A 14,773-nucleotide genomic window follows, 5' to 3' on the forward strand; every position below is an offset into this window, starting at 1 on the left:
ACCGTCACCACCACGACCACCACCACCACACCGTCACCACCACCACCAGCACACCACCACCACCACCAGCACACCGTCACCACCACCACCACCACCACCACACACCGTCACCACCACCACCACACCACCAGCACACCGTCACCACCACCACACACCGTCACCACCACCACCACACCACCAGCACACCGTCACCACCACCACCACCACACCACCACCACCACACCGTCACCACCACCACCACCAGCACACCGTCACCACCACCACCACCACCACCACCAGCACACCGTCACCACCACCACCACCACCACCACCACCACCACCAGCACACCGTCACCACCACCACCACCACACCACCACCACCACACCGTCACCACCACCACCACCACCAGCACACCGTCACCACCACCACACCACCAGCACACCGTCACCACCACCACCACCACACCACCACCACCACCACACCGTCACCACCACCACCACCACCACACACCGTCACCACCACCACCAGCACACCGTCACCACCACCACCACCACCACACACCGTCACCACCACCACCACACCACCAGCACACCGTCACCACCACCACCACCACACCACCACCACCACCACACCGTCACCACTACCAGCACACCGTCACCACCATACACCACCACCACCACACCGTCACCACCAGCACACCGTCACCACCACCACCACCACACCGTCACCACCACCACCACAGACCGAGACCATTTCATCCGTCATTTGTTTATCATTGTTCTAGGGCTGGAGAACAGCGGGTCAGAGACAGACTTATGAGGAAGGTCACACTGACTGCCTGACTGACTGACTGACTGCCTGACTGACTGACTGACTGTAACCCGACCGACGAGTGGTACTCACTGATGACGTCAGCGTGGAGAGGAGAGGCAGTATACGTTGTGGGTAGGAGGAGGAGGAGGAGGAGGAGGAGGAGGACACTGTGGTGGTGTGGCTCTCCGGTTCTATGGCGAGCTCCTGAACCATGGTGTGTGGTACAGTATATGGTGTGTGGTATATTATGTGGTGTGTGGTACATTGTGGCGTGGTACATGTGTGGTGGGTAGTACATTATGTGGTGGATGGTACATTATGCGGTGTTGTGGATGTGTGGTGGGTGGTACATTATGTGGTGTGGTTCATGTGTGGTGGGTGGTACACTGTATTGTGTGGTACATGTGTGGTACATTATGTGGTGTGGTACATGTGTGGTGGGTAGTGCATAATGTGGTGGGTGGTAAATTATGTGGTGTTGTGGATGTGTGGTGGGTGGTACATTATGTGGTGTGGTTCATGTGTGGTGGGTGGTACACTGTATTGTGTGGTACATGTGTGGTACATTATGTGGTGTGGTATATGTGTGGTGGGTAGTGCATAATGTGGTGGGTGGTAAATTATGTGGTGTTGTGGATGTGTGGTGGGTGGTACATTATGTGGTGTGGTTCATGTGTGGTGGGTGGTACACTGTATTGTGTGGTACATGTGTGGTACATTATGTGGTGTGGTACATGTGTGGTGGGTAGTACATTATGTGGTGTGGTACATGTGTGGTGGGTAGTACATTATGTGGTGGGTGGTAAATTATGTGGTGTGGTGCATGTGTGGTGGGTGGTAAAATATATGGTGTGGTTCATGTGTGGTGGGTGGTACATTATGTGGTGTGGTTCATGTGTGGTAGATTGTACTTTATGTGGTGTGGTTCATGTGTGGTGGGCGGTACAATATATTGTATGGTGCATGTGTGATGGGTGGTGCATTATATTATGCAACATTGTGTGGTACATGTGTGGTACATGTGTGGTGGGTGGTACATGTGTGGTACATGTGTGGTGGGTGGTACATTGTGTGGTACATGTGTGGTGGGTGGTACATTGTGTGGCACATGTGTGGTGGGTGGTACATTGTGTGGTGCATGTGTGGTGGATGGCACATGTGTGGTGGGTGGTACATGGTGTGGCACATGTGTGGTGGGTGTTACACTGTGTGATACATGTGTGGTGGGTGGTACATGGTGTGGCACATGTGTGGTGGGTGTTACACTGTGTGATACATGTGTGGTGGGTGTTACACTGTGTGATACATGTGTGGTGGGTGGTACATGGTGTGGCACATGTGTGGTGGGTGTTACATTGTGTGATACATGTGTGGTGGGTGTTACACTGTGTGGCACATGTGTGGTGGGTGTTACACTGTGTGATACATGTGTGGTGGGTGTTACACTGTGTGATACATGTGTGGTGGGTGGTACATGGTGTGGCACATGTGTGGTGGGTGTTACACTGTGTGATACATGTGTGGTGGGTGTTACACTGTGTGATACATGTGTGGTGGGTGGTACATGGTGTGGCACATGTGTGGTGGGTGTTACACTGTGTGATACATGTGTGGTGGGTGTTACACTGTGTGGCACATGTGTGGTGGGTGTTACACTGTGTGATACATGTGTGGTGGGTGGTACATTATATTATGCAACATTGTGTGGTACATGTGTGGTGGGTGGTACATTGTGTGGTACATGTGTGGTGGGTGGTACATTGTGTGGCACATGTGTGGTGGGTGGTACATTGTGTGGTGCATGTGTGGTGGATGGCACATGTGTGGTGGGTGGTACATGGTGTGGCACATGTGTTGTGGGTGTTACACTGTGTGATACATGTGTGGTGGGTGTTACACTGTGTGGCACATGTGTGGTGGGTGTTACACTGTGTGATACATGTGTGGTGGGGGGAACATTATATTAAGTGGTACGTGTGGCTGCTGGGATGGTCCGTGTGGGTGTGTTTTGATTACCTTCACGCTAAACAGGAATGCCACTTCATATGCAGGTCCCACACCACAACTGAAGTTTTGTCACACACCCTATCTGGCCCGTGTGTGTGTGTGTGTGTGTGTGTGTGTGTGTGTGTGTGTGTGTGTGTGTGTGTGTTACAGACCATCATGGTCCGTCGTGGTGGTAGATAGCTGTTATCGCAAACCCTTCAGCTCGCCTAACGCTCCTTCGACCATACAGTTACTGTCACTGGCGAGGACTTCGACCATACAGTTACTGTCACTGGCGAGGACTTCGACCATACAGTTACTGTCACTGGCGAGGACTTCGACCATACAGTTACTGTCACTGGCGAGGACTTCGACCATACAGTTACTGTCACTGGCGAGGACATGTACGTCCACTGTGGACCACAGGCCACCACCACGACCACTCACGTGCAGGCGTACATATGTGACAGGTGAACACGACCGCAGGCGTATATATGTGACAGGTGAACACGACCGCAGGCGTACATATGTGACAGGTGAACACGACCGCAGGCGTATATATGTGACAGGTGAACACGACCGCAGGCGTACATATGTGACAGGTGAACACGACCGCAGGCGTATATATGTGACAGGTGAACATGACCGCAGGCGTACATATGTGACAGGTGAACACGACCAACACGAGTGTTATTAACACCCTGACACGTCCAGTCGACCACTGTCACAGCCTCCATCCTGCATACAGATAAGAATAATATGGCCGATAAGATGGAGCAGTTGATTTACTCTCACGGGTTTCCGAGATGAGAAAGACGATGTCATTACGTCAGTCAAGGAGGAGGAGGAGGAGGAAGAGGAGGAGGAGGAGGAGGAGGAGGAGGAGGAGGAGATACCATGACCTCACTTCACTGTGGGGCTGTGACCCTCCCGATGGTCATCATACATCTCTGAGGTTCCATATATTGTTGATCCTGTGGGCTGATGGTGACCTACGAGGCTTGTCGGGGGGTCTGGCGCCAGACGTAGTCTCTGTGTCAAGGTGGCCACCTACCTACCTTAAGGTGGCGGGCCGACGTAGCGTATGGACTAGGTAGACTGTCGCTAGATTGTAGACATCTACAGAGGTCATCTGGTGACCACTGTAGATTGTAGACATCTACAGAGGTCATCTGGTGACCACTGTAGATTGTAGACATCTACAGAGGCCATCTGGTGACCACTGTAGATTGTAGACATCTACAGAGGTCATCTGGTGACCACTGTAGATTGTAGACATCTACAGAAGTCATCTGGTGACCACTGTAGATTGTAGACATCTACAGAGGTCATCTGGTGACGTGTTACACGTCTTTCTTAGACGACCATGAATGTTTCTTGTGGTTACAAGAGGTAGTGTCTGGTCCCGGAGAGGTGCAAACACACAGCTGGGGCAGAGTGTACCCCATTGTGGCATCTATTGACTTCAGTCATGGTGTGAGCCAGTCATACAGGCCAGTCATGCTGGTTAGATATGACTGTTGACTGTCATGCGTCACCAGATTGCCCTCAGGGGAGGTGGATGTATGACCTGCTGGGCTGCAGGAAGTATAGAGCGGGTTTCCGTAATTTCGCATCGTTTCTGATTTCTGGTCGAGGAGAGAGGAGGAGGAGGGATGTAAATGACCATGATTCCTTTGCTGATCATCCGACGATAGTGGGGGAACTGCCCCATAAAACACAACCCCCTCTCTCTAGTGCCTTCAGTGTCGTACCACCGACCACTCCACTGCTGGAGGTGTGGTTGGGCATGGTGTTGGTGGTGGACACACTGAAGAGGGTCGTCCCCCTCCGTGTTCGCATGTGCTGGTTTCTGCCTCAGGTAAGAGTTCCCCTGGATTTACCTACTGTTTTTTGAGATGTTTAGTGCAAGCGTAGGGCGAGTGTCACACAGTGAGGTGAGAGAGAGAGAGAGAGAGAGAGAGAGAGAGAGAGAGAGAGAGAGAGAGAGAGAGAGAGAGAGAGAGAGAGAGACTCGCTGGCGTGGTCCACCCCTACTGGACGTTTAAGCCTTACCACATAGGAGGAGACCTGCTGGCCCCGTGACCACTTACTGAAGGATGTCAGGAGAACCACTCTCACCGCTGCTGCCCCTCTTACACAAGACGTGCATGCTACACACACACACACACACACACACACACACACACACACCTGCACTAAGTTGACGTACCAGTGACGGAATCACGTGGCTGAGCCCTCGATCTGTGCTACGCGTGGACGGATTTGTGGTTGACGCGCGCGTTGCGTCGCGAACACGAAGACGCACGGCCGGGGATGGTGGCCTACAGACACATGGTGCTCCCTGTGTGTAGGTGTGTCGGGCAACGAGGAGGACAGGTGCCACTTACCGTAGGAGGCAGCCCATGGTGGCAGCGGCCGGTGTGAGGTACGTGTGCCACACTCCCTCCCGTACCACCGTGCACCACCACCTCACTCCCGTGGGTGACTGCTGGCGTGTGGAGGAGGTGTGCGGCCTCTTGTGTCAACTGAAGCAGGCAGGTGGAGGGGGCCATGCCGGGCCTGGCAGCCGAGGGGACGACGAACAGGTGCGTGAGACGGCGCCCCTCTCCCTCACCTTTTATGCTCCCCGGAGGGAGGCAGACACCGGAACACACCTCCTAACACTGACGAATGGTATCGTTGCATCGCTACATCTCTCTTCTTCCCCCCGCCAAGAGTCTACACCCCAGCACGAGTATGGCGTAGCAGGACAAAAGGTGTTCCAGGATCGTGTTCGCTTGTTGCTTTAAACCCGGGGAAACCTTGAAGACTAGAGGGTGGTATTCGGAGCTCAGTGCATTTAATAAGGCCTCGTTGTCAACCGAAAACTGGTTCTGTTGTGGGGGGGCCCCAGTCATGGTGGGAGTGAGGGTCTGAGGACCTCTCGGTGGACGGTGTCACAATACAACCAGTTAGTTAACAACCTTACAAGTGCCGTCATGCAGATGTAAAGTATAATGTACTTACTATATGTCTTTTGAAGTAGGGCAGCGCGCGCCCCCTTACCTCTACCTGACGACCGCCCCACACCCCTACCTTCCTGACACCCCTCTCTCCTACCTGACTACCGTCCCTCACCCCTACCTGACTACTGTCCCACACCCCTACCAACCTAAAACTCCTCACCCCTACCTTACTACCGTCTCACACTCCTACCAACCTAACACCCCTCACCCCTACCTTACTACCGTCTCACATCCCTACCAACCTAACACCCCTCAACCATACCTTACTACCATACCACACCTCTACCTTCCTAACACCCCTCAACCATACCTTACTACCATACCACACCTCTACCTTCCTAACACCCCTCACCCCAACCTCATTATCGTTCCACACCTCTATCTGGATATCACCCCTCACCCTTACCTAGCTACCACCCTTCACCCCTTCCTGACTACTGCCCTTCACCCCTACCAGGCTACCGCTCCATTTTCGCAGTGAACATGAGACCAGATCAACCTTTCACTGACTTCCCACTGCTGAAAACGTGCCTTCAGCCACTACCCGCTTTAGATGTCCCAGATGTAGTAGACAGGAAGGGGTCTCTGTGTGGCACCCTGACTTCTCCCACTAGACCTGTCTCTCCTCGCTCCTGCCACCCCATCAGCAGGCCCAGCTGAGGAAGGAGGGCCCTGACCTTGATCCCATGAGGACCCCGACCCTGGCACTCAAAAGGATCTCTAACCCTGACACCCAAGACGACAACCACCCCCGATCTTGCCACCCAAGAGGAACCTGACCCTAACACCCAAGAGGACCTCGACCTTGCCACCTCCCCAGGAAGGCAGGATGAAGATGAGGAACCGCGAACTAGAGGCGCTAGCCCTTCTCCCTCCACTTCCCCAACCTCCTGTCACGCGGGCATAGCTACACAAAGGGACGGACTCACTCATCGCACTGCCAAGCTTGAACGACGAATGGAGAGTATGGGGCGTCAGATGGAAGACATCCTGCCTGCCATCACAGACGGGATAACTGCAGCAGGCCTTCCCTGCCTCTGTTGCCCAGGCCTTCCCTACCTCAACAGGTGAAGTGCCCAACCAGGCCCTAACTCCTGACGAGGGATCTGGAGAGTCCCACCAGCGTGGCAAGAGCCCAAGCGACCTTATGATCCGGGAGTGGATGCGAAGCGTGAGGGAGGGTAACCCACTGTGTGAAACAGGTAAAAGGTTTCTTAAAGAATAACTGGTTGATGGGGGGTAAAGACGTCCGAATTCTGCAGCTGTTTGCCCAAACGTTAATTGAGAAGAGTCCACTTGTGCACAACCTCTCTCTAGGGACATCCAACACAACGACCCCTGAACCAGAGTGTAAGATCTGCAATATACGAAGTCCTAAGAAAAGACAGTGGGCTCCGATCTTGTACATAGTCGTGTACTTGTATCTATAGTGCGTGGTGACCCCTCTCTAATCACTCGTGTATGTGTATCTATAATGCGTAGTGACCCTGTCTGGTCACTCTCCTGTTCTCTTCAAGCACACAGTCTCTGCATTCCCTAATATCCCTCACGTCAGATGTCGCTGCTGCACTGCCTCAGTATGTTCAGGATCCCCTGCATCACCAGACCTTCGTCACCAGAGGCTTAACTGAAGGAAAATTGCCAGCAACGATCTCACTTGAGGTGGGTAGCCTCCCCGTCATTTATGAAGAACTACGACGCACACTTTTCCAAAGCCTGGCTACTGCGCCTTGAGGATGAGGGTGTCACTTACGATGTGTTCTCACCATCGTGGCCAAGCCGACTGAGTTCTTTCTCGGTCTCTTGTCATTCCTCGGGCCTAGACACGTAGCACCGTCATACGTATACCGAGAACCTAACTCTGGTCAGTTTCCACCTAGTTCTCTCACTGTCTTGCTCCTCTTCCGAACCAGAGCGCATCACTCTCACTAGGTTCACCCGCCTCTCCTATCATCTCATCTCTGTGGTTTCCTCATGGGCGAGGGTATAATACATTACTGCTGTGCCAAGTATTTTGATCATCTTGTGAAGCATATACATACAGCCTTCACAGACCTCAAATCTGCCTTTTAGACTGAGAAACTGGACATCAACACGGAAGGACTTGGTGTGAAGATTCAGATGAGCAGATGAGTCAGACCGCCACTCAAGGATGCTATGCCGAGGCGCCCTCAGTGATTCGTTTCCTTTTGCCCTAAGGACCCTACAGGGAGGAGTCCCTCAGCCCTATATGAACTGTTCAGTGTTTACCCTAGGAACCTCACGAGGAAGGTTCCTCAGTCCTACACCGTTCAGTGTTTGCCCTAGGGATCCCACAGGGAGGGTTCCTCAGCCCTATACCGTTCAGTGTTTGCCCTAGGGATCCCACAGGGAGGGTTCCTCAGCCCTACACTGTTCAGTGTTTGCCCTAGGGATCCCACAGGGAGGGTTCCTCAGCCCTACACTGTTCAGTGTTTGCCCTATGGACCCTACAGTGAGGGATCCTCAGCCCTACACCGCTCCGTGTTTGCCCAAGGGCCCCCCACAGGGAGGGTTCCTCAACCCTACACTGTTCAGTGTTCTCATACGTAAACGTACCACCAACCTCGTTCTAGATGCTGTTCACACCGTGCTGTGTTTACTGATGACATCTGTCTCAGCAGCACCTTCTAGGATGAGAGACGTCAAGCTCTCCTTGACCAGTTCACTCACTCCGCCACTCACTCTGGCCTAAATCATAAAGTCTTGATGTATGATGGACATGTGGGAAACGAGAATCGCTCCTGTGTGCTCCACAATGACGCACTTCAAACATTTTCCCTCTACACTTACCCATCATTATGGATACCCTTAATGACCTACAATCTCAAAACCAAGCTCTGGTTCGTTCAAAGCCTCCCCCTGCAGTCGCTGGCAAGAGCATTGGCGTAGGTACCAACATTGCTAAAGAACTTTGACCAACCGTTTGCACGATCTGTGTTTGCTGATGCCATCATCTTGCTCTTCGTTGACCCGAAACTTCTTGGTTCCCTTGAGGTTGGGCAAAAGAAAGTCTCTGAGACGAACTTAGGCTCGGCTACGTCGCCTGAGGTAATTAATATGAGAACTAAGCATGCCCTTCCCACACTCACTGACCTTATCCAAATCCTTGATGCAAGTCTTTCGTGCCAAGTGTCCCAGAAATCTCACATCCGTCTAGTTTTGCACACCACCTTCGACTTCAAGTCATTGAAATGACCGCAACTCTTCGAATGGTATAAACCCACTACCGTTCATGGTTGGTAGCCCGCCCTTGCAGGTAGCTCAACCTTATCCGATTCCATCTATGGCCACTAAGGGAACAAATAACCCACAGGTCTTGCACCAGTATCCTCGGAACCTTGGCATATCTCGGACTTCACCAAAATGGTCCCACCCTTGGTCAGCTGCCTCCTCATACCCCGCAAGGACGGACATATGTGAACAACTAGCGAGTGTGCTTCACCACCATGCCTTGACAATATACCGCTTACTGATGGATCCTTGAGGATGTGGAAGGGGGGGAAACTTAACATGGCCGGCGCGTCTTATGGTGTCCACAGCAACAATCGCCTTATTCACTCTCCACAAACCAACCTCAGCCCTTGGCCCAGCTGTACCTAGGATGAACTCTGTAACATCCCCATGGCAACTTGAGACACCTCGTCCAGTTCTTAGCTCCTGGCTCTTGCGACAAGCCTCCGGGGGATGGAGTGCTCCGTAAGATGTTGTTGCTCCGTCGATGAATTGACGCCTTGCTTATAGAAGCCGATGATGGTGACCACCGCACCGTATCGCGATGGTCGCCTTCGCGTGTCTTGACCTAAGTGTCTTGACCGTGTGGATATATCTAGCCGAATGCCCCTATTTGCTGCCGGGTTCTTACACCAGGCTTGGTCTAAACCACACCACATCTGTCCTCACATGTAGTATTGTGTACTAGGATGATTTTAGGTTCAGGAGACATCAGTATGGAAGGGTTCGAACCCGACGATGTGATCCTGTATCTGCCAGAATGCGCTTTGGGGGGTACAAGTACTCGTTGCAGATGGTCAGAACCCATGATATTGAACACTCCCAATGCCGACTCTGTTTTGTCCCTGATGAACATAAACTAAGATGAGCGAATGCCTCCCAAAAATCAGGGATTTTAGACCTCAAAGCTTACTGTTTCAACAGCTTGGTGAGTGCTGTACTGATAGTAATAACCTTGAAGAGCTTCGGACACAGTATCCATAACTTTGTCATGCCCTGTGCGATGTAGACATTTCCTCAGATCTTGCACAATGTAAACACGTTTTGTGACTACGTATTTGTCCTACTGTAGTGTATTTTCAGCCTTGTTTGTCTTATTTTTATATTAATCTTATTAGGTGTATACTACACTCTTTGTATAATGAGCCTATTCCAAATACATACTTGTATTCAGTGCATATGTAACGTGTATCGTATTCAGTGCATATGTAACCTGTATTGTATTCAGTGCATATGTAACCTGTATTGTATTCAGTGCATATGTAACCTGTTTGTATTTATTGTGTATGTCTTATCACGTGACTCTTGCAATGTATATCTAATGTGATGTGGCGTTGCCACAGCCCACTGTAATATCTGTACTCGTGGCCGTACGAGCCCTGATACCGTGAACATGTACGTAGGTCCTGCATCAACTTGAGACATATTATACACACACATGCCGTAAAATCACTGACCTTTTTAATGTTTGGTACTTGCGCTCTCGTCAGCGTTCACCCAGGACCTTGTCATTATGTACCCATGTCTTCGCTGTACCCAAGTCTTCCCTCCTCTGACGGGAAGAGGACCCTCTGAGGCCTTTGCTCCTCCCCCTTCGAGCCCCACCTGTCACCCTCCCGCGGTGGAAAGGTATTGTATCCACTGGACGCTCTCTCTACTGCCCTCCACCTACCCCGCATGGCCATTGTACCCTTCGCCCCATACAATCGTCGAAATGTTTCGTCTGTATTTATCTAGACAGTATCTAGAAAGGTACATTTTTTTTTTCCTTTGTCCTCACAGCTAACTCTTCTTCCTCCTCCTCTCCTCCGTCACACTCGTAGTTGACAGAGTGATGTGAGGAAGGCACACACACACACACACACACACACACACACAAACAGACGGACAGACAAGGAGAACATGGTACACGTTGCCGACCCCAAGATGAAAACAATAAGAGTGGCAGTGGTGATTGAGTAACCTAGTTAGCCCATCAGGGCTCTCTCTACCAGCTCCCGCACATCACACTGTCACTCACCAATGCCAGCCACTCCTGACTGTCACTCACCACTGTCAGCCACTCCTGACTGTCACTCACCACTGTCAGCCACTCCTGAGTGTCACTCACACCGGAATGATACGCCATGTTATAATTAAGACGCTGACTTTGTGCCGTCAGCCCGCGTTATTGGTGTACTGTGTGTGTGTGTGTGTGTGTGTGTGTGTGTGACACGTCCTGGTTGTGGAGGCAACAGATCTCGGAACAGTACGAGGCAAGAGATATATAAAGATGTCTCCGTGGTTAAGCTGGTACCTGCAGGGCTGACCACAACATACTGGTGGTTGGGTCTAATGGTAGTGAGGAGGTCCAGTGGGATGGTAGTGGGAAGGTAGGAAGGTCCAGTGGGATGGTAGTGGGAAGGTAGGAAGGTCCAGTGGGATGGTGGTGGGAAGGTACGAAGGTCCAGTGGGATGGTGGTGGGAAGGTACGAAGGTCCAGTGGGATGGTGGTGGGAAGGTACGAAGGTCCAGTGGGATGGTGGTGGGAAGGTACGAAGGTCCAGTGGGATGGTGGTGGGAAGGTAGGAAGGTCCAGTGGGATGGTTGTAGGGAGGTAGGAAGGTCCAGTGGGATGGTGGTGGTGGGGAGGGGGCAGTGTTGTTGCTGTTGACCAGGACATGGCGAAACGGTGGCGGTGGGTGCTGATGTGGGGTGGGTGGGGTTGGGGACAGGTCATTACTCTGGGATGGGTTGGGATGGGAGTGACAAGGGGGTCACACACAGTGGTACTGGCCAGGTCATTACACTGGGATGGGTTGGGATGAGAGTAACAAGGCGGTCACACACAGTAGTACTGGCCAGGTCATTACACTGGGATGGGTTGGGATGAGAGTAACAATGGGTCACACACACTAGTACTAGCCAGGTCATAACCCTGGGATGGGTTGGGATGGGAGTAACAAGGGGGGTCACACAGTAGTACTGGCCAGGTCATAACACTGGGATGGGTTGGGATGGGAGTAACAATGGGTCACACACAGTAGTACTGGCCAGGTCATAACCCTGGGATGGGGTCATCTTATTCGTCAAGTTCTACTTTTTCTCTCACCTGATTTTTCTCACCCGGGAAACGGCGATCAAATATAATCAAATAAATACACAGGACAACGCGCGCGCGCGCGCGTGTGTGTGTGTGTGTGTGTGTGTGTGTGTGTGTGTTTATAGTGTCTGGCCAGTATGTAAGACATGACTGTGTGTAACGCACATGTCCTTCTTCCTCCACCCCATCACTTCACTGTGTACGTTGCTCCCCCCCCCCCAACGCATGGTTCATGGGACACGCTACAGTTGCACTTGTTGTCCATCCCGTTAATTGCTGGTTGAGAGTGGTTGGCCCAGTGCTGCTGTACTGAACCTGACGAGTTTCAGTTTTGTCACAGCAGCGTCTGTGGCTAACGTTCCCTCCCTCCCTTCCCTTCCCCACCTCCTCCAGCATCGCTTGGACGTCACATGGCAGGAGGTGGAGGTGGAGGAGGAGGAGGAGGGATCACCTCCTCAAGTACTCACGGTTACGGAGCGTTACGGCTGTTACACTTGGTAACGTCGTCCTCGTGGGTCACCACAGTGCACCTGTATCAGGGACGAGGCAAGTTCTAACCTCTTACAAAAGACACTGGCTGCCAGCACTCACTCGGGTGAACGTAGCCCAGAAAACACCCGAGTTTATATCACGTTAATATTCACAGTCGTATGATCCTCTCACGATTGGGGGGTCGCCCCGCCCCGCTCAAGGTGGGTAGGGAGGAGGAGGAGGAGGAGGAGGAACCACCTGACGTAGGACGTGTTATGTCCACCAGACGCCGTGGTGGGGCCAACACCTGTGTTGTGGGGTGGGTGGCGGCACCGGAGCGAGACGTGCTGGGGAGGAAGTTACCCACCAGCACGCACGTCCTGCTGGCCGGGCGGCTCTTGGTCAACTGGCCGGCCACCCTCTCCGAGACCGCGAACCCGAGACAGAGTCGACCATCACGCGCTGCTATACTCTAGCCTGTCCCAGAGTCTACCATCACGTAGCACTGCACTCCACACACACACACACACACACACACACACACACACACACACACACGTATCTGTTTTCAAGACTAAAATGCTGTGATCAAGTCACCCTCTCTCATTTCCAAGGAGGGCAAATAGAGGCCCTGGGCCTCTTTCACTGTAACTAAGCGGTGTTCATTCTGTCATCATCTTTCTTGCTCTCGTCTAGCAGTTCTGTATTAGCTCTTTGTGCTTCTTTGGATGTGGTGATCAAACTTGAGAAGCATATCTTGATCATAGCCTTGTTTTAGGATTTGAGCAGATTATTGAATAGTTCCTCATCCATATATATATATATACTCGAAAGCTATTCTGATATTTGCCAGCAGAGATTTTTGGCTCCTGAACTATTATGCCAGCGTGAGACTCTGACGACATGGTAGGGACGATTTCGACTCCCAAAGTCTTTCCTATACACAGAATCCTGAAGCTTTTATTTCCTGCTGGATAAGCATCATATTGAGGCCGCGTTTATCACTGATCCCATCCTCACTCCCATTTGCTCGGGTTGAATTTGGTCAGACCAACTTGGGTGTCTGTTTTGAACCCGTTCTTACGTTGAAGCGATCATTGCTTTTCACTCCCCGTCTTAACTTAGCATCATCGGCAAACATTATCTGGTGGGAGTCCACACCTCCTTCGGGCGAGTCATTGACTCAGATCGTAAAGAGTAGAGGTTCCAAGATCGTGTACCCTACGGCATTCCACTGGTCACCTTGACCCTTTAAAAGGCGGATCGCATCACATACGTACGTCCTCTGTTTCCATCTAGTGGGATAATCTTTCGTTCACTGGAGGAATTTTACCCCCTTATATACCCGCCTGGTGTGGTGTCCAGGTGCATAATGACCTTCCCATGCCACCTCTTGGTGAGGTAACTTCTCCTCTGTAGAAGTTGATTCATTGCCATTTTGATGATTATTTTTTCTTTAACCAGAACCTCACACGCCACGCTCGTTAAGTGATACAGGTCCGTAGTTTAGAGGCTCTTCCCGGTCGTTTGTCTTATAGATAATTATGACGTGTGGCCTTTTCCATTCCCCTGACACCCTGCCTCTCTCCAGTGGCATCTTGAGCAGTATGTCAAGTGGTCTGTCTCTAGTGGATCTGGATACATCCTCAGCACATGGGGGGGTGTGAGGTCTCATCAGAACGTGGGCCTTGTATGGGTCAAGACATTTAAATATTCTGTTGAAATCTTTTCTAGATACGTCACTCATTTCTCAGACCTCTTCCTCCTCACTCCATCCCACTGGTGTTAAGCTGTGTTGTCTTCCACTGGTGTAGGGATATATTTTCTTCCACTTTTGTTAAGCTCTGTTGTCTTCCACTGGTGTAGGGATATATTTTCTTCCACTGGTGTTGGGTTATATTGTCTTCCACTGGTGTTAAGCTATATTGGCTTCCACTGGTGTAGGGATATATTTTCTTCCACTAGTGTTGGGATATATTGTCTTCCACTGGTGTAGGGATGTATTGTCTTCCACTGGTTATTATGATTATTATACTTAGTCACTGTCTCCCGCGTTTGCGAGGTAGCGCAAGGAAACAAGACAAAAGAATGGCCCCACCCACCCAAATACACATATATGTACACAAACACCCACACATGCACATATACATACCTATACATTTCAACGTGTACATACATATA

General features: G+C 51.5%; 2 protein-coding genes across 7 annotated transcripts in view; one reads left to right on the forward strand and one right to left on the reverse strand.

Annotated features, from left to right (window-relative positions):
• The window catches only part of LOC139750411 (uncharacterized), a 158,511-nt gene that overhangs the window by 53,871 nt on the left and 89,867 nt on the right, over positions 1 to 14,773 (forward strand). The window lies entirely within an intron of this gene.
• LOC139750410 (BTB/POZ domain-containing protein 6-B-like) overlaps positions 1 to 14,773 on the reverse strand; it is a 115,335-nt gene that overhangs the window by 33,744 nt on the left and 66,818 nt on the right. The window contains exon 1 of one of the 6 annotated variants that reach the window (XM_071665174.1): positions 12,960 to 13,034. The exons of 3 other annotated variants lie outside the window; for them this stretch is intronic. Coding sequence is in view for 1 of the 3 variants with exons in the window: in XM_071665177.1 (XP_071521278.1) it covers positions 5,170 to 5,186 (17 nt within the window). In the remaining 2 variants the exon portion in view is untranslated. Of the gene's footprint in view, positions 1 to 5,169; positions 5,606 to 12,850; positions 13,035 to 14,773 lie in introns of those variants that run through there. 2 more of the 6 variants (XM_071665172.1, XM_071665177.1) reach the window with 2 other exon arrangements.

This window comes from Panulirus ornatus, chromosome 9 (assembly GCF_036320965.1).
Source record: "Panulirus ornatus isolate Po-2019 chromosome 9, ASM3632096v1, whole genome shotgun sequence".
Taxonomy (NCBI): Eukaryota; Metazoa; Arthropoda; class Malacostraca; order Decapoda; family Palinuridae; genus Panulirus; species Panulirus ornatus.